The sequence below is a fragment of the Aethalodelphis obliquidens genome, unplaced genomic scaffold (genome assembly GCF_003676395.1).
Source record: "Aethalodelphis obliquidens isolate GAN/ISIS:26980383/991018 unplaced genomic scaffold, ASM367639v1 scaffold7, whole genome shotgun sequence".
In the NCBI taxonomy this organism is placed as follows: Eukaryota; Metazoa; Chordata; class Mammalia; order Artiodactyla; family Delphinidae; genus Aethalodelphis; species Aethalodelphis obliquidens.
Window position 1 is genome coordinate 35,138,975 of NW_020837951.1, and position 22,064 is coordinate 35,161,038.

At 53.3% G+C, this 22,064-nt stretch overlaps 1 protein-coding gene across 1 annotated transcript; it reads right to left on the reverse strand.

The window, feature by feature from the left end:
- Positions 1-738: 738 nt before the first annotated feature.
- On the reverse strand, positions 739-10,092 carry GRHPR (glyoxylate and hydroxypyruvate reductase). The gene is made up of 9 exons (XM_027105493.1): positions 9,959-10,092; positions 8,111-8,241; positions 7,638-7,710; positions 6,972-7,088; positions 5,784-5,872; positions 4,572-4,676; positions 3,663-3,798; positions 2,254-2,384; positions 739-1,080 (listed from the first exon to the last, which is right to left on the reverse strand). Exons 1-9 carry the CDS (start codon positions 10,039-10,041, stop codon positions 959-961), a joined length of 987 nt encoding a protein of 328 aa, XP_026961294.1. The 5' UTR covers positions 10,042-10,092; the 3' UTR covers positions 739-958.
- Positions 10,093-22,064: the final 11,972 nt, after the last annotated feature.

Genomic DNA, 22,064 nt, shown 5'->3' on the forward strand with positions numbered 1-22,064 from the left:
TTTTTTTAAAACCAAACTTCCTAGAAAATTCTCTCATGCTGTGGTTAATAACAATTATTGGTCATCAGTCCCTTGTGCTTTCCCTGAGCTTTGTCTCTGAGCTGTGGACAAGGGTGATGTGTTGTTCTCACCACAGTTTTACTCCTAGTGGGCCTGCCAAATCTTGCGCTTTCTGCCGCTCCCTTACGTGCCTCCCAGGGTGAAGACTCCACTCTCCAGTATGGCTCAGCTGCGGGGAAGAACTGGAGCCCAGGTCCCTCAGCAGGAGCAGGGCTTTGGCAGTGCTGGTGGCCTGGCCTTAGGAGGACTGAGGTGATTAGAAAAGGGCATTCACCTGAGGAGTGAGGAGATGGACACGAGGGACAAAATATGAAGGTGCTGAAACTAATTTTAAAATAAAAATTAAGAAACCCACCTACCTTGATTAGTCTTGACCAAAAAATAAGTATTGTGACCATACCTAGTTCTTTTTGCCATGTGTGTTTAATTTGTCCGATGGTCTAGGGAGCAGGTCCAGTTGCCACGGTCACCACTGGGCTGTGGTTGTTCTGTCCTCAGTGAGGGACACTTGAAGGCATTTTAGCAGAGAATGAGGGGTAAGGTGGTTTGGACAGGGTCTAATAATTAAAATGCGTGGGGATGGGGGTGGGAAGCAGAACCTGCGGTCACTAGAGGCCGATTTAGAAAATGTAAGCAGATGCTCTTGTCCTCAGCGTCTCCCAGTTACACGCCCAGGCGGTCTCTCAGAGAATTATTTAATAGAATTATACACTTTGGGCTCAGATGCTTCCAACCACAAAAGTGGGAGCACATCCATGAGCACCAGTCTTCCCTCCATAGAATCAGTACACATCAGACTTTTTTCTTTGGCTCCCATCCTGTGGGTCCAATCAAGCCTGGGCACATCTGACAGAATCCCGGGGCCGTTTGCCTCCTAGCCTCAGTGTCTCCCGTCTGGCTACAGCTTGAGTTCACTGGGCATCGGCTCCCCTCTCAGGCCAGCCAGCAAGTTGTTAGCTGCCAACAAGGACATGGTGTTTCGGGTTCTATGGGTGGCACTGCCAATGTGGGGCAGGATCACTGGAAAGGAGAGGAAGAAAGGGAAATGAGGAGGGTGATTCAGGAGCCTTAACTCGGGCCCTTTTTTCATGGCTAGGATGTGCCAATAAAAATATTTGCCTTCCCTCCTCTCACTAAGCACTCTATTTCCCCAGGGCTACCGAAACCCAGATGCAAGGGTGACAAGAATTACATATCCTGAACACAAGAATGTCAGGGCTAGAAGGAGTCTTGGAGCCTGTCTAGACGCAGCCCTTCAAATATCAGATGGTGAAACTAGGTGACGCCCTGGGCTTCTGATCTCCCGAAATAACTAGATGAAAGGCTGGACAGCGCAGCTGCTTCTGGCCCCACTGCAGAACAAGTGAGGTCACTCGTCCCTAAAGCACACCTTTCAAAAGCAGTACCCAGGGCACCGAGCTAAAGGCCCAGGGCTTGGGGGGATGGGAGATTTCCCAGCTCCGGGCAACAGCCTGGCCATCACAGCCAATGTTCCTCTCAGACGGGCACAGGGGCGGGGATGGTAGAGCTTCCAAGGACTCCAATAATGGGACCATTCACTGTGGGGAAGGCAGCTACGGCCCTTCTCTTTGGTTTTCCCTTCCAGAATGTAAGTAAAGGACAGGGACTGGCCCAGACAACCTGAGGCCCCTTCCACTCAGTTATATATTAGTCTGGAGGCAGAAACCACGTCAGCTAGCTGAACAGAGAGACCGTAATATAAAGAACTGTTAACGGTAACTGAGGAGTCTAAAGAGGAATGCTAAGTAAGTGGTTCTCACAGTGCTCCCCGGCCAAGGGGCAGCAGCAGCGTGCGAGACATTAGGAGCATATTCTCAGGCCTCATCCCTGAGGCAGAAGCATGGGGGGAGGGCACTGTGTGTTTGATCAGTCCCTCCAGGTGACCGATGAACAAAAAAGTTTGAGAACCACTGCACTAAGGTGTCACGGGATGAGATGCCAGACGCATCTACCTCCCCGGGGGCTAGGGGACAGGGAAAAGGGTATGACTTAAAACTTAGCCTGAGAAAGGGCATTTGGAGCTGCAACTCCCACCTCTGGCGGCTGTGGCTTGTGTCTCTGGGGGCACAGTGCTTAACCCGAGTGTTGGGAGAACTGCAAGCCGGCTTCACAAGCCGTGGCGGGAAGGAACCAGGGCCGGGTGAAGTGTTGCTGGTAAAGCGCAGTTCTTACCGCAGTTTTTCAGGGTCAGGAGAGGGTGGTTTGTAGGCAGTGGTTCTGGGGTTGTCACATCCAGTCCAGCAGCTGCAATCTGACCACTGGCCAGGGCCTGGTACAGGTCGTCCTGGTCCACCACTTCTCCCCTGAGAATGACAGTGATGTGGGTGCCCCAAAGCTCCCTCTACCCATGTCGCCTTTAGGGCAGAACCACCCAGAGAATGAATTTTCCCATCAACCTGGCACTTGGCACTAACTTTCAAAGCAGTAAGCCTTATAGTATACTTACTTATAGTTTGTACAGTAATACAGAGAACCCCAGCCTGCCACTTTCGAGCTGTGTGACCTTGGGCAAGTGTCTCAAATTCTCTGTGCCTCAGGGTCCTCCTCTGTATGATAGGGAGAATACTACCTAACTCCCAGGAGTGCTAGGAGGATCAAAGCTTACTTACACGCACCACTACATGAACGGGACCCAGAGCCTGCATGTGTGTTGGGATCCCGACCACCGGCTGACAAGCACAGCAGCAAGTGTGAGGCACCTGCCCAACTGCAGGCAGAGACCTGAGGATACACCCAACTACATCCATCCAAGTGAGCAGACATCCTTCCCATCAATGAACCACTGGAGTAGAGGTCTGGTTTGCTAAAGACTTCATATTGTGCACTCAACGATACTCGTGCAGCAATAACCCAGTGCCCTGAAGTACTGGGTACGTGACGGAAGCAACGACACTGTTGGCATCAGTGCGAGCCTTGTGTTCCTGCATGTTCACTCCACCCCAAAGGCACCCCCTTTGCAGCTAAACGTCAGTAACTACAGGCACCTCTGGGGTGGATGAGCCCTTGGAGTCCCCTCCCATTGCCCATCTTTGCCTCCAAATTGATTTAAGTGGGTTCAAAGGGCACTACCTAAGAAGAGGTTGGAGTGGCAGAGAGGGAAGGTCTGCCCCCATTACATGCTCAGTGGCCTAAAGGCACCCTGGGGACATTTTGAGGACCCAAGACAACCTGGGTTTTGGGTCTGTCTGCCCAGGAGCATGAGGGTTCAAGCTGTCATTGACTCACACAGACAGACCCAGGCTCAGCACCATGAAGGTCGGCCTCCAAAGGGCTGTAAAGAACATTAAGGCCACCCCTTTGTGGTTAGAGGTACAGGGTTACCTGGTAACTTGCTGCCACGGTGCCTTCACTTCCTGAGCAAGGCCAAGGGTACTGCTGGGAACCAGACAGGCCAGGCCCTGCTCTGAGCACCTGGGACATGCTCTGGGGCCTTTACTGTATTTCTGAGTTGTCTGGTTGATTGGTTTATCAAGGGCAGTAAGCTCAGCCTGAGTCTCACTGACAGCCCATGGGGAAGAAAAACCTCAGGTCACAGCAACAGGGACAGCCCCTCTCTAGGCTTGCCTGGTGACCCAGGATACCTGCTGATGTTGACAAACACGGCCGTTTTCTTCATCTGCTGGAAGAAGTCCTTGTTGCAGAGCCCCCTGGTTGCAGGTGTTAAGGAGCAGGCCACGACGATGAAATCAGACTCAGCGGCCAGCTGATGGGTGGACACTGGGGGAGGGCAGGGCTCCATCAGGTGCTGTGTCCCAGGTTAGGGACAGCAAGAGGGTGGGAACCTTGACCATTCCTCCCTCCGCCCATAATGGAAACTCCCAAGATGCTTCCTGAAGGTCTTGTCTCTACCTGGAGGACTCTAATAACCACACAAAGTCAACAGACACTCATGGGATCCTGGTGTGTTACATCATTCAGCCAGCCCCCTGCTCTAAAGGTGGGGAAACTGAGGCCAGAGAGGGGCAGGAGCTTATTCAAGGTCACACAATGGGATCTGGACCACTCTGGCTTTCACCACCTTCAAGGCCCAATGTGCCAAGGGGGTGGAGTGGCTGAAATCCAGCCTGCCCTCCGCTCGACACGCTGTGCGCCTGCCAGGGAGCTGGATCCACCCGGACACAAGGCTGGCGGGTAAGCGCTCACCCGTTTATTAAGGAAACTGCGTCAAAGTTCCCAGCAATTCCTTATATGTGTCACCATCCCTGCTGCTCTGTTTGTACATGGACAATGGTGATAAAAGACCCTGCAAGACAGGAGACCTGGAGTCCCTCTGGCATTGAGGGTACTCACTGTGTGGCCTGGGTGAGGCCCTTTGCTCCCTGAATGGGCCTCTGCGTGCAGGGGCAGGGAGGTCAGACAACACCTAAGGCACACCGCAGACACCATGGAGCTCCTGCAGCCTGCCCCAAAGTGCTGCCGTTACAGCAAACACGGAGAACCATCCAGCCCAGCACAGGTGGGGTTCCTGTGGAAATCGAGGTTTTACTTACCAAACTCTGCCTGGAATTCCTCTGCTTCCTGAGGCCTGGGCTGGCGCCCTGTGTAAAGCAATCTCTGGACACCGAATGGTTTCAGACACCGAGCAATGGCCTGGCCTGGAGGCAAGGAGTCAGAGTCAGCGCTTGTTCCCAGTCCCTCAGAGGGCAGGGCAGCGCCCAGCAGCTCCAGAGAGCGGGAGCCCCTGGGGGAAGGGTGGGCATAGGGAGGCCCTTCCCAACATTAACCACTCCTGCCACACTGTACCCAGCCCCCTGCCAGCCCACACTGCCCTCAGGGGTCCGTCTGATAGTCCTTCAGGGATCTGAAGGCAGCACCACAGCTCCTGTGTGGCTGTGACTGACTTGTGCCGTCCTCACACGGTGCTGGCCATCTTGAGGGCCATCTGCTAGCCTTCCCTGAGCACTGGATCTGGCAGCCCAGCAGAGGTCTGAGCACACGGTCCCCTTACTCCTTCTGGACCCTCTGCGTCTGGTGGTGCACCCACAGACCCCACCCGACTTTCTGGTGGCGCTGCCCAACTGCCAACTCACCCCGACCCTGACCCTTTGCACACACACTGCTGCCGGGACAGGCTTGGGCAGCTGGATTTTCCGACGCAGAGCACGTCCCAAAGCTGCTGGCTTCTTCCAAGCAGCCCTCTAGTGTGTGAGGCAGGGCTGCTAGCTGGCCGGACAATTTATGCACCCTCCCGTCCTCACCCTCACCTCTGCACCAGGCAGGGTGCCAGAGAGCCACCGGCCTATGCCAGGCTTCTCCAGCGCTGGGGGCCACTGGAAGAAAAGTAGTTCTGCCCCGCCTCAGCATCACAGGTAAGCTCTGTCCGCTGGGAATTAAGGCTTTAGGAGTCAGATGTCTTCCAGAACCCAGGCCTGGGGCAGCATGGGCTCTCCCACAGTAAACCCCTCCTAAAAGTCCCGACCCTGCAGCCGTCATCGCTTTCATCTGTCCTGTATGCAGCTATAATCATAAAGAACCCTGGCTCTAACAACTTGCTTCTATCACCTAATGAGTTCTTACGGAACTCCTTATTTTATTTTTTGGCCTGTGTTTTACGATGCTGTGTCTTCTCGCTAGAGGTGTCCCTATCGCACCCAGGTACGGTGACTCTTTCCAAAGGATTGTCAGCATCTGGACACGGGTGCCAGAGACTCAAACCAAGACGTGAGAGCCAGGGTGCCAATCTGGGTAGATGGGAGCCTCACCTATGCGCCCCAGCCCGATGATGCCAACGGTGCTCTGTGTGAGGCCGTAGCCACACATCCACAGGGGCTTCCACGAGGTCCAGCCGCCGCTGCAGGGAGAGAGAGGGACGGGTTAGAGGCTCTGGTCTCAGGCAAAGATGAGGGCCGCTACGCAGACCCCATGGTGCAAGGGACAGGCCCAGCCCTCCAGTCAAGGATTGAGAGGAGCATGCGTTACCCCTACAGCCACTGGGTGTTGCCGATAAGCAGCGTGACTGACTCTTCCTTTAAACCCACTGGGGACACAGAGTCCGAAGGCTGGAAGGGGCCTTATAGGTTCTCCCCCCATTTTGCAGACGGGAAAACTGAGACAAGAAAGGGCAATCTATGTGAGGTCACACAGCCAGGGAAGAGCAGCAGGTTGCAAACCCAGGATGTAGGATTCCAAAAACAGTATTCTCAGTGCTCCAGGGAAGCCACAGGCCCACCCCTGTTGCCTTGGGTGGACAGGGGAATAGAGCCTGTCTTGAGTCACCTCCAATGAAGGGACCAACTCCCTCGACAGAAGGGTGAGAGTGTCTAGTCAGCCCCATGCAGCCTCTGTCCCTGCCACATCCCCACCTCAAATCCCCTCTCCCAGTACACATTCTCTGAGAGCCTGCATCTGCACACCTCCTGGCCTTTGCTCAAGCCAGTCCCCGCATCTGGAGTACCTTTCCCAACACTGGATGTACAGACCCACATCTCTGATCTGAAACCCTCAGGCCAGAATTTTTAAATTTTCAGATTTTAGGAAGGTGTTAAGGTACATATGCTGTATTCTACATAACACCCTCAACAGCATCTGGGGTGGCACCCGTATCAAGCACATTGGTGTATCTGCAGCGAAATGAAACAACCTTCAGTTTCCAGAGCCTTTTGGATTCCCACATGATGGTGCACAGGGCCCTCTAAGGGCTCAGGAGGACGCCCACCAGCTACCACTTCCACGCAGCCTTCCCTGATCCACGGTCCTCCCCCACAATTTCCCTTTTATTTCACCCTGTTTATTTCAGCTCTGCTGTGCATTTTAGTATTGTGCCTGAGTCTGTCCCCCCTCATTAGTTGGGGCACAGCCGGGGACAGGATCACCTCTGGTCCAGGGTGACACTGGGTGCTCAAGTACTAGCTGCTGAGCAGAGTCGACTTCCCTGCCAAGTGTTCACTCACTTCTTCACCTCCTCGATGGCCTCAGGCAACCGGCGACAGGTGGTGAGCAGCAGGGAGACGGCGAGTTCGGCTGTGGCATCTGTCAGGACATCTGGGGTGTAGCCCACACGGATCCCACTACGAATCAAAGATTTGGCGGTAACGCTGGCCTCAAGCACCTTCACCAATTTCTACTGCTTCCCAGCCGTGATACAGCTTTGTTCCCTCTTTGCGCTGCCTGTCAGGAAGCTCAGAGCTGTAAGTGAGCACTCAGGAATGGCCAGCCCTCATTCCCATCTTGATTATCTCCCATTTTGAGAAGGATATAAGATGGAAGATCGGGGTCCAAAGTCTGGAGCCAGTAACTACTTAACTTTTCTGAACTTCCTCATCTAAAGAGGGAAATAATAATACTTGCCTTTTCTACTTGAAGGGGTTGTTGTGGGGGTCAAAAAAAAGAATGAATGTGAAAGGGTGTCACCTGGACATTGTTACCCACTGCTTCTGACTGCTCGGCCTTACCTTAACTGATGTGTGCACACATGAGCAGATTTTATCATCAGCTACCTTACGTTTTCACTGAATGGTCAAAGAATATGAAGAAATAAATACTCAGCTCCTCTTTTTCCCTCTCTGGTAGTCACCCCTCACTCCAGGCCCTGCTTCCAGAGCCCAAGCCGCATTTACCGCTTCTTGATTTCATCCAAAGCCAAGTGGTCGACACCCACGGACATTGTGCTGATGACTTTGAGATTGGCTCCTGTTGGGCAGAAAAAGCATTGTTTGTATCTTTTCTCGTGGGATTCAAGGCCCTCCTACATACTACAGACAGGTCCAGAAAAGGCAGGGCCCTGCTCAAGGTCATAAAGCAAGGCTGAGCAGAGCTGGACGAGGGCCCCAGGCCCTGGCTCTCCTCCACACCATGGTCTTTGCCCTCCTAAGGCCTCCCTCTGGGGACTCACCACCAGGAGAGAGGGGCAAAGTGTGTGCCATATGGAACTGCACACAACTGCTCCCTCTGGCCCAGGTCTGCAGTGAATGCCCTCAGAGCTCAGAGAGGTCACTGAAGACCTGCTCGGGAACCAGCAGCAGTAGGCTGATATGTCCACCAGGGCCAAGACACCCTTGGAACCCTCCCCGGGCCTGCCCAGTGCACACACCTGCGGCATCCAGGAGCTTCTTGTCTATGCGGTCAGAGAGGAGGCAGAGCAGGCCATGGGCCCCGGCCACGCCCCGTTCCAGGTCCTTGCTGGGGATGGGCTCATCGGAATCCCACTGCTCCACCTCACAGCTGAAGGCAAAGGAAAGACCGCTCAGAAGTGCGGGAGCCCCGCAGGTGTCCCCAGGCCCCCAAAGCCCCTCCAGCCCCCTGCAGACCCCTCTCAGAGTGGGAAACATTGTCTTCTGCTTGCTCTGGCCTCAAGCTGCCTGGGGCTGGCTGAGGCGAGTCAAGGTCAGGCGTGGGTGGCCTCAGAACTGTCCTGAGGGTGAAGGGCTGTCACAGACCACAGCTCTCTGACAAGGACTGAAAGGGGCCTAAAGTGAAAGGAGAAAGTCACGGGGACGGCTCTCAGCTCAACACAAGGAAGCGCTTTCTTACCCCTACAGGAGGCCTCACAGGTAGTGAGCTCCTGGGCCTGGGCTGCCTATTGTTGGGAAGGCCAGTGGGGGGAAGTCAGATGGGGCTTGATTTCCCTGTCCAGTTGCACATCCTCTCCTATGAGTCCATGAAATGAAAAACTCTTGTTCTTGACTTTGTACTTGGACAAGATCAAAGCAGTTCAACATGGAGGAGTTTCAGGGGGCACTTCCATGGTGGCTGGTGGGCACGGGGCATGTTTCCCCGTGGTGCTGCCCAACCTCCCAGCCCTTGACATTTAATTCTGTGCAGCCAACACGTACGGAGCATCTACATGCGCAAGACACAGAGCTGCGGGCACTTCCCAGAATTCCCCGCTGCGGCACCTCCACGCCTAAGCCCCAGGCACAGGCTTCCTTTCACCCTCTTTTGATGGTGGCACAGCGCTATAGCAGTGTGAGCTGCTGCCACTAGTGCCCTTGTTGTTTTTGCGCTCCCCTCTTCCCCCCTCAATGCTTGGTACATGGCAAGTCCTCAGCAAAGGTTTTATTGCATTGAATGAAATGAACAAATCTCATTTTCCCCTTGCACTGGTCTCTGAGGCTGGGTTCCACCTTCTCCCTGCCTGATATGGGCAGTGCAAACCTGCATAATGCAGGGCTCAGACTGCAGCTGACAGAGCAAAAGTTCACATCCCAGCTGTGCCACACACAGTCATTGGGGAAGGCACTTAACCTGACCCAGTTTTCTCTGTAAAGTGGGAATTACTGTACCGACTTCACAGTACTGAAGGATTAAGAGTTTACGTATATGAAGCACCTGGCAAGGCTGACCTGCAGGGTTCAATTTAAGAAATGCTACCAGAGGCCCCCTGCCAACTGTCCAAAGGGACCAGGTAATCCAGTGACTGCTAAGGTCCCTGACCTGGCCAAGTGACCACAGAGGGTAAAAGATTAACAGCCTGTCCCTTGTGTCATGGGCCGTCTTCCCTCTCCCCAGGGCCATGGCTGGGGAGGGCTCCAGCCCTTTCCCCCACCCACACTGCAAGGGCCAGGGGAGCTGCGGGTCCCAGCGTCACTGCAACGGGCCTGGAGAAAGCTGGGCCCCAGAGAACTTTCTCTAAGCTTCCCCAAACTCCAAGACCGTCCTAGCCAGGCACAGGTTGGAAAGTTCGGCCAAGGCCCAAGCGCAGGATCCCGGATCTGACGCCACGGACCGCGCCGTCCGCCCCACCAAAAATAACTAACTGGGCCTCGGGAGGCCTACCCCGACCCGCCCGGAGACGCTGAGTCAGCCAGCGTACTGGGTGCCCGAGGTCCCGGAGCGGCGCCTGGGGCTCCAGCCCCTTCCCGCGACGCCACCCGCAGAACTCGCGCCCGGAGGGCGGGGACTCGGCGCGCGGAGCGGTGCAGGGACGCGGGGCTCTTACTCTGCGGCCCGGGCGAGCGCGGCGCTGCCCTCGGTGGGGATCCTGCGCGTCACAAACACCTTCATAAGTCGCACAGGCCTCATTCACCTTCCAGACGCCGGATACTGAGCCGGACCCCGCGGGCGGAAGCAGTCTGGGAAGGGGGCGGGTCCTCGGGAAGGCCGGGCCCGGAGCGGGGGGGGCGGGGGGGGGGGGGCAGAGTGGGGGCGTGTGGGGTTGCAGCTGTGCAGTGAGCGAGTGGCACTGACGGTGTGTCTGTGTGGGGGTAACTGGGGCTCCGCGTGTACGCCTTGTGCCTGTGTGTGTGTGTGTGTGATATCAAGCCTTAATGAAACTGAGACTGGTTCTGGGGCTGGTGCCAGGCTCGTATCCTTGGCCTGCTACCTCTGAGTACACACTGCCCCAGAGCATCAGGACCGGCAGGCGTGACTTGGGGGTTGCATTGGGTAAAAGGGCATCCAGGAGAGAGTCCTGTGTGAATGTGTGTGGATGCCTATAAAGGTGCCTACTGCGCTGGGGGAGGGGGCTGCAGTCAAGGACCATCCCCATTCCCAGGGCCTGAGTGCATTGACCATCTTCTCTAGGTCTGTCTCTTCATGGTCACACTGTTCCAGGCAGGGGTCTTTGGTCACACAGACTGAGCTCTGAGCCTGGCCTATTGTGCATACAGAGGAGCCTGGATGAGGGCGGTATGAATCCCAGAATGACCTCTTTAATACTTGGTGCAGTTCCCCATAGGAAGCCCACAGTTGTGAAAGGGAGTTTGATTGGTTGTGGGCCACCCAGTTTGCTGAACACTTGCTGACCGGCTGGAGGCAGGTCATGCATAGGGCCAGGGCCAAGATGCTGGAGACGTGGGGTCATGGTCAGACCCCGGGTTTGCAGTCAGGTGGACTGGGTCTGAATCCCAGCTCTGCCACTTAACAAGCTGTGTGATCTTGGTCGGTTCACATCCTCTTCCTAAGCCTCAGTTTCTTCAGCTACAAGATGGGGTTATTAGAACTTACCTTTAAGGGTTGTTGTGATTATTAAGCAAGCAACATTTGCATGGGCCCTGGGCCATGTTAGGTATTTACCAAGCACCAAGACCATGAAGGAAAGAGTTGAGGAGTTCAGGCTCAGGAGCCAGACTGCCTGGGTTTAAATCACAGCTCTGCCACCCACTAAGGACAAGTTGTTAAACTTCTGCATGCCTCAGTTTCCTCATCTGTAAAATGGGGACAATAGTGATACCTCCCTCACAGCTTGTTGAGAGGATGACTATATATAGTACTTACAACAGCAGGTATGTTGGGCTGCACTGCAGGCTTGCAAACCTTGTAGTTGTCCAGCCTCGAGACCCAAGAAAGAGCCTGGAGACAGTGACGAAGACATCAGTGGCTTATTGGACAGGGATCGTACACAAAGGGTCCTGGAGCAACACCCCACCATGCAGATGGCGGGCAGGATATGGCAGCAGTCTTTACTTTACTGCAGGATATGGCAGCAGTCTTTACTACCCGAGGGAGAAGGAGGCTACCATTTATAGGGGGAATTGATGTCAGGTGGGCTCATCAGTTACCAGGGACTAATTAAGCCCTGTAATTAAGAGGATTGGATAGTCATGTGAGTGAAGCAGGGACTAGTAGAGCAGGGGATATACAGAGAGCAACAGAACAGCCATCTTGAATGGACTAACCATACAAGGTAACACACATCATAGGTGCTTGATAAATAGTAACACATCCAAGGAAGCACATACCCCAGGGATAGCAGCTGGTCAGAGATGCAGATGCTGAAGCAAGACTCAGTACAAGTGGGAGGGGCCCAGACCTGTCCCTGAGCTCTGCCGGCTTCATCTCTGCCAGAGCCTGTTCAGGTACTTGCTCCCAGGCTTGGGAGCACCTAGAAGGCAAAAGCCCTACCTGGTGGTCTCTTCTCTGAGGATTTTATCTGAATCCATTCAGCCCCATCAAAGCCCAGCTAGGAAAGAGAGACAGGCACAGAGACGTGACATCTCCAGCCTGGGGTCACACAGCAAGTCGCTGGAGGGGCCAGAGCTGGCTCTTTGGGCCACCTGGGTCCCTGGCCAGTGCTCTGTCCTGCCTTCTCTCCCTGTAACACATTAATAAATGTCTTACCCACAGACCGCTATCTGCACTGCTAGGACACCTTAGGGACGATTTCTGAAATACCTCAACTATTGACGCAACAAGGTGTTTTTCTGTCCCCAGACCAGGGCTTCTGGGGACAGCACAGCCCAGTGGCTCCATCCTGTTAATCAGTGGTGACACCTGGGCCCAGCTCCTCCCCCACATAAGGACAGGCAAGGACACTGGGCAAGCCTGTCCACCAGGGGCAGGAGGGGGTGTGACACATCAATGGGCCCCCTCCCCCAAGGCAAAGCATGGTGCTCAGTAGTGCTACTAGATGGTGGCCATGGAGCCAGAGGATGGAGCCAGCTGAGAGCCCTTGAGGAGGATCAGGTGAAGTGGTTGGGAGAGGAAGGATCCAAACTGGAGAGGGATCAGAGGCCTGACCTGGGCTTCACTGGTAAAACAAATTAATAAGCAGCTGAGATTTATGGAGCTCTTAGTAAGTTCCAGGCAATGGCAGCCTGGGAGACCCCTGGGTGACTGACTGAGGGTCAGGGCCACAGCTCCAGCAGGGGGATGGAAATTTGGAACATGCAAAAATTCAAAATGACAGTAAGAAAGGAAGTTTCTGTAGAACTGTTATAAATTCTCCTTTGCATTTAAATCTTGAATCTATTTGGAAGATTTTGTGTATACAGTTTGAGGCGGGGGGTTCTCCTTAATGTTTTTCCAAATGGTTAACCAGTTATTCAAGTACTATTTCTAAATAAGTATCTTTTTTAGTTTTGGAATAGATAATAAATGCACAAGATACAAATTCCCAAAGGTACACAAGGGTATAAGGTGAAAATCGCCACTCCTACCCTGCCCCCCACCACTCAGATCCTCTCCCCAGAAGCAGTCACATCTTTCCAGAGATGTTTAATATATATAATAATGTGCATATAGTTTTCACATAAATGGTAGCACATACACTCTGCATCACCCCATTTTTTTTCACTCAGCAGTGTATCCTGGAGATCACGGCACATCCTTGCACACAGAGGTACCTCATTCTTTTTATGGATGCAGAGTATTTCACTGTAGGAGTGAACCACAAATGATGAACAGTCCCCTACTAATGGACATTTAGGATGTTTCCCATCTTTACTATTACAATGCCACAACAAAGAGCCTTTCACAAATGTCATTTTGTGCGTGGGTAAATACATCTGTAAGATAAATTCCTAGAAGCAGAAGTGTTGGGTCAAAAAATATGTGCACTGTAAAATTTTGATAGATACTGATAAAATGCTTTTCAGAGAAGTTGTTCAATTTACACTCCTATCAGTAATGTATGAAAGCATCTATTTCTCCTGTGTATTTTTGTTTTTAATGATATCTTATTGTAATTTTAATTTACAGTTCTCTTTTGAGCCAAGTTGAGCACTTTTCATACGTTTCAGAACCATTTCCTTCTATAACCTATGGATATCCTTTGCCTATTCAGATGATCTTTGTCTTAATGATTTGTAGGTACTATTCATACAATAAGTATGAATACAATACATACATACAATTCATACAATATTCATACAATATTAGCCCTTTGTAATATGGGTTGCAAATATGGTCTTTCCCTGAGTTTGCTGTCATATTTTTTTTTTAATAAATTTATTTATTTATTTAGGCTGCGTTGGGTCTTCGTTGCTGCACGCGGGCTTTCTCTAGTTGCGGCAAGCGGGGGCTACTCTTCATTGCAGTGTGTGGGCTTCTCATTGCGGTGGCTTCTCTTGTTGCGGAGCACAGGCTCTGGCACGCGGGCTGCAGTAGTTGTGGCACGTGGGCTGCAGTAGTTGTGGCTCGTGGGCTCCAGAGCGCAGGCTCAGTAGTTGTGGTGCATGGGCTTAGTTGCTCTGTGGCATGTGGGATCTTCCCGGACCAGGGATCGAACCCGTGTCCCCTGCATTGGCAGGCGGATTCTTAACCACTGCGCCACCAGGGAAGCCCTTGTCTTATGGTTTTGTTAATTATTTTTAATGCAGACATTTTTTATTCTTATGGCTTCTAGGTTTTGTCATACAGAGTGTATCATAGTGCATCTACTGCTGCATAATAAATTATCCCAAAACATAGTGGCTTAAAGCAACAGCAATCCTTCCACTATTCTCTCTGAAGTTGGCTGGGCTCGGCAAGAGGGTCTCATTCAGGCTCCTTCATGCCGTGTAGTCGGATGGTGGTTGGGTTCCAGGCAGCTGAAGGCTTCCTCACTCAAGTGTCTGGTTGTCAAGGCTGGCCGTCAGCTGGGCCCTCTGCTGGGCTGCTGGCCTGGACACCTACACAGGCCCCCTGCCTGTGGCCTGGACTGCCTCACAGCCTGGAGCCTGGGCCATTCCAAGAGACAGAACGGGAAGCTCTCAGGCTCTTAAGGCCTCAGCCTGGAAATGGTGTGCATCACTTCTGCCATATTCTATTGGTTCCACAGTCACTAAGCCCAGATTCCAGGAGAGGACAGAGACCCCACCTCTTGATGGAAAGAGTATGGAAGAGTTCGGGGGGAGGGAGAATGTTTTAACATCGCTTTTTCATGTAAAAAGCCTTTCTCACATTGGGTTTCATTTTTAAAATATCATTCTTTCTAGGCCTGGTACCTTTATGGTTTAATTATTTACTGAAATTTTGATCCCTATATTTTTAAAGATAGCAAGTTGTTCAACACCTTTTATGAAACAATCCACCTTTTTCTCACTGTCGTATACTAAATGTGGGTCTTTTAGGGTCTATTTCTTTTTTTTTTTTTTTCGGTACACGGGCCTCTCACTGTTGTGGCCTCTCCCGTTGCGGAGCACAGGCTCCGGACGCGCAGGCTTAGCGGCCATGGCTCACGGGTGCAGCCGCTCCGCGGCACGTGGGATCTTCCCAGACCGGGGCACGAACCCATGTCCCCTGCATCGGCAGGCGGACTCTCAACCACTGCGCCACCAGGGAAGTCCTAGGGTCTATTTCTAAACCTGATCTCCTGTTCTGTCAAGTCACATATGACTGGTCATCTGTGAGATAGTAAAGGGGTGCTGTTGGAAGCCGCTAGGTTCGTGGTCATTTGTTATGTGGCCTCGTACAAGAGGGTAGGTGAGGACACACCTGAGGGCCTCTTTAGAAGCATAAAGTTAGGTACTTGTGGCTTATGTCATTTCCAAGGCTCTGTGAGAACAAGGCTGGCTCAGAAGATCTGCCTTGGCCACAAACTGGTGGCATCAGGCAAAGCACTTCTGTTTGATCCTTCATTTCCAAACCATAGAACGGGGACAATTATTCCCTGTCATGGTGGTTGGTATGCGCTGAGCCCAGGGCCGGGGCCTTGGGGGTGCTCAGGAAATGTGGACAGAATGGACTTGCACCCTCACTCTTTTGGGGAGAAAATGGCCCAGCCATGTCCATGCTGGGCACTGCCTGTCTCCCTGTCCCCTGTGGCTTCACTCCCCACAGCGTGGCACTTGCCCCTGCAGCCCCTGCCCTGCTCCAGGCCCTGGACCCCTCCCGTCCTTGATCAGGGGGTTCGGAGAGCTCAGGGATCTTGGATTAGGTCTGCTTGGCCCTTGGGCCTCTGTTCTGGTCATCTGGCTTCTGCCCGATCTCTGAGACTTCTGAAGTCTGGAACCTTAAGGGTTGGGCCAACCCCATAGTCTTCCTGAGCCCTGACCAGCTGACCTGGGGGCCTGCCGCCCTCTCTTCTCCACTGTTCCCCTCAGCCCTGGTTAAAGCCCAGCCTTGCTCCTCTGGGCTGGGGTCCCACCATAGCACCCCGGGTCTGACCTCGTAACCTAGCCCTCCCCACAGCCACCCAGGCATAGAGTGACTCAGCTCGGCATGCATCCCAGAGACACCCGAAGATCAAACAGCCCGGGGACAGCTGCAGGGTGGGAGGCAGGGAGAGTATGGCTGCCTCGTGGGCCGTAGTGAAGGGCTGCAAGAGGCAGCATATAGAAGAGTGCCCACCCGTACTGGGCACTGTGCAGTGTCCACAAATGCTGGTCAGTCTCTCAGAATTATGTGCCACCCGGCTGTTCATTCAACAAATGATTAGTAATAACATTATTCCAACATGCTATGAGAGCTAACATTTACTGAGCACCAGCTGTGTGTCCATGGCTATCCTTTACATGTATTGTCTCATTTAATTTTCACAGCAACCCTCTCTGGTGGGTGCTGTCATTATTCCCATTTTGCAGATGAGGAAACAGGCTCAGAATTGTTAAGAAACTTGCCCAAGTTCTCACAGCTAATAAGTGGCTGAGCTGATATTTAAATCTAAGTATGAATGATTGTGGGTTGTGCTCTTATCTCCTCTGTTCCCCATTCAGCAGGTGAGAAAAGATAGAGAAATGGAGTTCCTGATCTTGAGAAAAGTTCAAGTTTCAAGGTGCTGCAAGGAGGCAGAGTAACTAACTTCGTAGAAGCCAAAGAAAGCTTCTCTTAGGAGCAGACTTTGCACTGGGCCCTGAATCGTGGGGAGGATTTGGGGAGGCAGTCAGGAGACAAAGGGAGGGCACCACAGTCACTGGCTGGCTATAGCAGGAGCAAAGGTCCTGAGGTGGGAAGCATGGGCCCAAAAGGGGAGCTGCAAGCTGTTCTGGGCAGCTGGCGCGTGCAGGGAGGGGCTGGGGCAGGCTAAGCTTGGCCCTCAAGCATGAGGACGGTGGGAATCGTGGATGGGGCTGAGCAGGGGACAGCTGCTCTGAGCTGCATCCCCAGCCAGAGTCCAGGCCTTGACCACTGTCTTCTCTGCTGCCCCCTATTGGTACCCACACCCCCACCAGCACCAAGCCCCCTAAACTCCTACTGGAGACACAGCAGGGAAGTATTGATACTTGGTGACTTGAGATTGGTCTCAACTGCCGGCCTGGCCCAAAGCCTCAGAGCACCTGACAGGTCAGGACCCCTCACTCTGCAGGTGGGTTAGGAGCAGGAAAAACTCCTTCCCGCTCCCTACACTGACCCCTCTGAAGCCCTCTCCTTTCTTCAGGAGCCGAGGGTCCCCTCCCTTCTCAGGAAAAGGCTAATATCAGTCATGCACGCTCTAGTAAAAGGAACCCAGTTTCTGTGGGTACCCACATCTCATTCTGGGCTCCAAACTAGCTTCATCTGAAATGGAAATTTCATTGCAATGTCTTGATTACATCATAAATCAGTTACAAACCTTTTCCAATGAGGCTATCACTCCAAACCCAGAAAAGGCAAAGGCGATTTAACTGCCCAAACCAGAGGCTGTGCAAACAGGACCTTGAGTGGGACATGGAAATAAAAGCAGGGCTCCTATGAGCCTTGACAAGATACTGCCCCTCTCTGGGCCCTGATTCCTCATTCAATGAGGTTGAACTAGAGCAGGGATCAGCAAACTTTTTCTGCAAAGGGCCCGACAGTAAATATTTTAGTCTTCATGGGCCATATAGTCGCTGTTGCACTACTCAGCTCTGCCATTATAGCCCAAAAGCAGCCACAGACAATACATAAGTGAACGGGCATGGCTGTTTCGGTACAACTTTATGTATGGACATTGAAATTTGAAGAACATGTCATTTTCATGTGTCATAAAATTCCTAGATTTCTTTTTTTGAGCAAGAGCCAGTCTTGCATGGGCATCACGCAAAAAAATAAGTGGTCAGATTGGGCCAACGGCTATGGGTCACCGCCAGGCGCCTGGCTGGAGCAGAGCTTCTCACTTTAACGTGCATACAAATTACTTGGGGATCTTGTTAAAATGCAGATTCTGATTCAGTAGACTTGGGGCAGACCTGAGAATCTGCATTTCCTGTAAGCTCCCAAGTGATGCTGATGCTGTTTGTCCACAGAGCGCACTGTGAACAAGGGGCCAGGGAATGTTCCAGCTCAGCCACTCTGAGATCCTAAGTGATGCTTTGATTACAGATCCTGCTGTTCACTGACGAAATGCTAACTCAGAGGTCTGGACACAAGCAGGCCCCGGTGTTTTCTGTACAGCCTTCACCTCTGTCCTGGTTTTTCTTGCTTTATTTCCTTATTTTTTGTGTTTCTTCTCTCTCACCTTCTGCCACTAGAACATAAGCTTCTTGAGAGCAGGGACTTTGTTGCTTTGTTTGCCACTGTCGTCCTACATCTTGCACATGGCAGGTGTTCAGAAAATATTTGTTGAAGAAATGAATGAATAACGCAGGCGGTGCCTGGTTGGCCTCTCTTATTGCTCATCCCCGCTGGGACTTTGTCGTTCTATCACCACCTAGTGGGCACTTTTGTGTACTGCAGGGCGGGGGAGAAAAATGCTCCTCTACGTGTATGACTGACCCAGGCAGGAGGTAGAGGAGGCCGCTGTGGGCAGAGAACTGCCCCCTTCGGATGCCCCTGTTATCTGTGTTCTTGTCTGCTGGCACAGAGCTCCTTGTAGGAGAGTCTTCCTGGAGGAGGTGGCATTTGAGCTGAACAATGAAAGCAATAAGATTGGGAATGGTGGGAATGAGACGGAGGAATGGCATTCCTGGTAGAAGGAGCAGCATGAGCAGAGGCCTGGGTGCTGGAAAGCGTGGGCGTGTGCCAAAGGGAAGAGAAGTACAAGCAGCTGAGCTGGGCAGTGGAAGGTGAGGCCAGATAATGACATAGGAGGAGGGGAAGAGGCCCCAAGGAAAAGGAACTTCCACTTAGTGTTTGATCGGTGCCAGGCACTTCACACGCACAAGGTCATTTAACCCCTGCAAAGGCCAGGGAGGCAGATTTTAGGACCCCCATTTTACAGATAAGGAAACTGAGGCACAGATTGGTGAAGTGACTTGTCCAAGGTCACACAGCTGACAAAGGGCAAAACTGGATTTGAATTGAGCTCATCTGATTCTCTCCTCCCTGATGGGAGTACTTGCCCCTGGTTTGTGCGTGAAGGGGGTGCATGTTGGTGGGGCATATGCAGGAAACTAGGAGCTGGGGTCCAAGACACCCAGAGGCCTGAGTGTCTTCCTCCACACTGTCTCAGGGCCTGACAGCTTCGTGACCTGGGAGCCTCCCTCTGCTCACCGTCATGGTCCTAGAGCCCTGGCCTGAGGGGCAGGATGGCTGGGTTCTAGTCTGGGCTCCCTTCACCTCTCTGGGCCACAGAGTACAATGGCTATAATGATTTGTAAAGGGACCTCAGAGATCTCTTACTTGCCCTTTATATAGATATGGAAACTGAGGTCCAGAGAGGGAAAAGAACACCCTTGATGATGCACAACAAGCTAGGCTTAGTGCGGCCTTCATCTTGGCCTATGCCTGGATTTGCATCTGATGGCTGGACGCTGATGCTGCCATACAGAGGGCCTGAGCCCCGGACGCAGAGGGTAGCAGAGGGCCCAGCTGGGCCCCCTTGGACAGCCCAGGCCCTTGGATAATGTGTTCAAGTTTCAGTTCCCAGTGAGGTGTGTCCCAGGGATGGGGTGAGTGTGTGGAACTGCAGGCTGGGGGGAAGGGAGGGAGGCTTAGCAGGACCTGCCCCACAGGCTTTCTGGAGGCTGGACTCACCAGAGCAGAGGGGTCTGCAGGCTCCAAGCAGAGCAGTGACCTGTCCAAGCCTCTTGCTAGACTGTCTAGACTCAGGTTCCCCCCATGGGCCAATTTGGCCTCGAAGCTCCCCCAGCAGCTGTGGAAAGTCCTACACGTGGATCCGAAAGCAGGCACCATTGCCCAGATGCTGCGACCCCACCGACATGCAAACACCTGAATGTGCTTGGGCGGAGACGAGCAGAAGGTTACCACAGTCCGATCTGCAGGGCTCCCTGCGGCAGGAGCGTGTTATTTCTGCTGGGGATTTTTACCAGAACCCTTTCTGTAATCCTCAGGCCATGGCTGGGGTTTAGTAATGAGCTGTAACAGCCGGAGAACTTGGTTCTGTGAGCTGAGAACAGCTGCTCATTCTCAAACGAGTCCTCTTTTCCTGATGACTGAGTTCAGCTGTAGCAAAGGGGTCAGGGTAGGGAGCAGGGATCCAGGACAAGAACAGCAGCAGTGCTCACACAGGGCCAGAGCCCAGCACCGCCTTTATATAGATGGAGCCTCGGAGGCCCAGGGCGGCTGTGAGGTTGGGGGCAGCACAATGCCATATGCAGACTAGACTGTGGGTACGGCAGAGCTGAACGAGGGGTTCCCCAGAAGCAGGTTCTTACCTGAGGATTCATGTGCAAGTGATTTATCCAGGAAGTGCTCCCAGAATGAGCCAGGAAAGGAGTGGGGCACAGGAGGGATGGGGGTGGGGAGTGGGGAGGGGAGAAGATAAATGGCGCCCTCTCTGGCCTGGTCCTGCAGAGGGTAGCTTCAGTCTGATCCTGAGGGGGGCTCTGGAGTGTAAGTTACATCTCAGGGTTGTCAAAACCCCGGGCAAGGGAGCTGGGCTTCCATATTCCCTGCCCCCATCAGTCAGCACCACCCAAGGTGCTGAATACAAGGAGATCTGAGTACAGCTTCCCAGAGGAGTGGCCTTGCGCTGTGATGCAGAGCAGGATGTGCAGTTTCTGCCGAGGAGAAGGGTCTGAGCAGGACCCAAGGGAGGAGCTCAGGCACCCGGCCGGAAGGCCAAGGTGGCCATGTTTAGGACAGGCCAAGGAGGAGCATGGAGCTCGGAGGGATGGCTCAGCTCCCTGCAGGTTGCAGGTGAAGTGCACTCAACTATTTCAGCAAAGGTCCCAGAAACCACCTCCGGAAACCCCTCTCTCATTTGCCGCTGTTTGTGGCCAAAACCCTGAACTGTGACGAGGAGGGTCAAAGAGCTCAGGTGAGAGGTAGAACAGTCTTATTCAGACAAAACCGTCCAGAAATGAGTCACTGGCCTGACCTGGGCCCCAAGAGGCTCTGCCAACAAGAGCTCGGGGGCCCCAGGTGAGATGGGCATCAGGCTTGGGCCCAAAGGGTAGAGCCACTAGTTGGCAGCCCAGGGAGATGGATCTGTGTTAGTGGGAACTCCTGTCCCTTTACTTGACCCCACTTCCCTTCTCTCCATCCCTCCAGAGAGGCCCCACCTGACCTCCTGGTCTCTAGCCTCCTCTCCTCCAATCCAGTCTCCTGGAGTTGCCAGAAGGTCCCCTCTAAAAAGCAAATCTGGTCCTGTCCCTTCCCTGCCTGCCACCTTCCCTGGCTCCCCACTGCGCTCAGGAGAAAGACCAGAGCCCCGGTGCTCTCCCAAGTCCTCTCCTGTGGTGACAAGGCTTAGCCCGCTGGGACTGAGATCAGCAAACTTGCGGCAGAAATCAGGAGTCTCAGCAGCTTCCCAGAGCCCGCAGGCCAGGGCGGCACTGGCTTCAGCCCAGCTATCCGGGAAGAGGGAAGGGCAGCCCCGGACCCGCCCCAGGGCCTCGCTCTCCGCTTTGCCTCTGCAATTAATTTATGGAAAGCATCTAAACTGGGAGCCAACACAGTCCTGCAAACCTCGTCTAACCCCTGCCTCCACCGGAGGGAGCAGCGCCTTTGGGGTGGAGCTTTTCTTACAGTGATTACATTTGGTTTTATTTCTGGAACAAAACAAAACAAAACAAAAACGAAGCATTTAAGGTCTAATTTCCCCAATCACCTGCGTAATGAGGAGGCTTTCAAGGGGTGTTTGGTGAGGCCACAGGGAGCCTTGCGGTCCTGCAGCCCCAGGAGGGCTTTGGGGGCTCAGAGTCCAGCTCATCAGAAGCTCCTCTTGGCTCCACCTTTGAGCACAGCCAGAATCCGACCTCCTCTCTCCCGCTGCTGCCTCCACCCTGCTGAGCCACAGTCACCTCTGCAACGGCCCCCTGGCCATCTCCCTGGCTCTGCCTTGCCGTGCTCCAGTCTCTGCTCCCAGGCAGCCACAGCCAAGCCCACTGCTCCTCTGAGAAGCTCTCCCAGGGCTCCCCGCTCCCTGGGGTGACGCAGGAGTCCTGCCAGGCTCATTACAGCCACACAATACCCTCCGACCTCACTGCCTCCCTGGAATCCCTTGATGTTGCACACTCTGCCTACCAGCACCCCTGCACTAGGTATTCCCCCTGCCTGGAACGTCCTTCCCGAGATCCGGTATCTGCAAAGTCTGCACCCTCGTT

Coding starts and splice junctions, on each gene's coding strand:
- GRHPR (XM_027105493.1), bottom strand. CDS start 10,041: ATGAGGCCTGTGCGACTTATGAAGGTGTTTGTGACGCGCAGGATCCCC. Junction 4,677..5,783: donor CATCGGGCTGGGGCGCATAG/GTGAGGCTCCCA, acceptor CCTTGCCTCCAG/GCCAGGCCATTGCTCGGTGT. Junction 2,385..3,662: donor GTGTTTGTCAACATCAGCAG/GTATCCTGGGTC, acceptor TGTCATTCTCAG/GGGAGAAGTGGTGGACCAGG.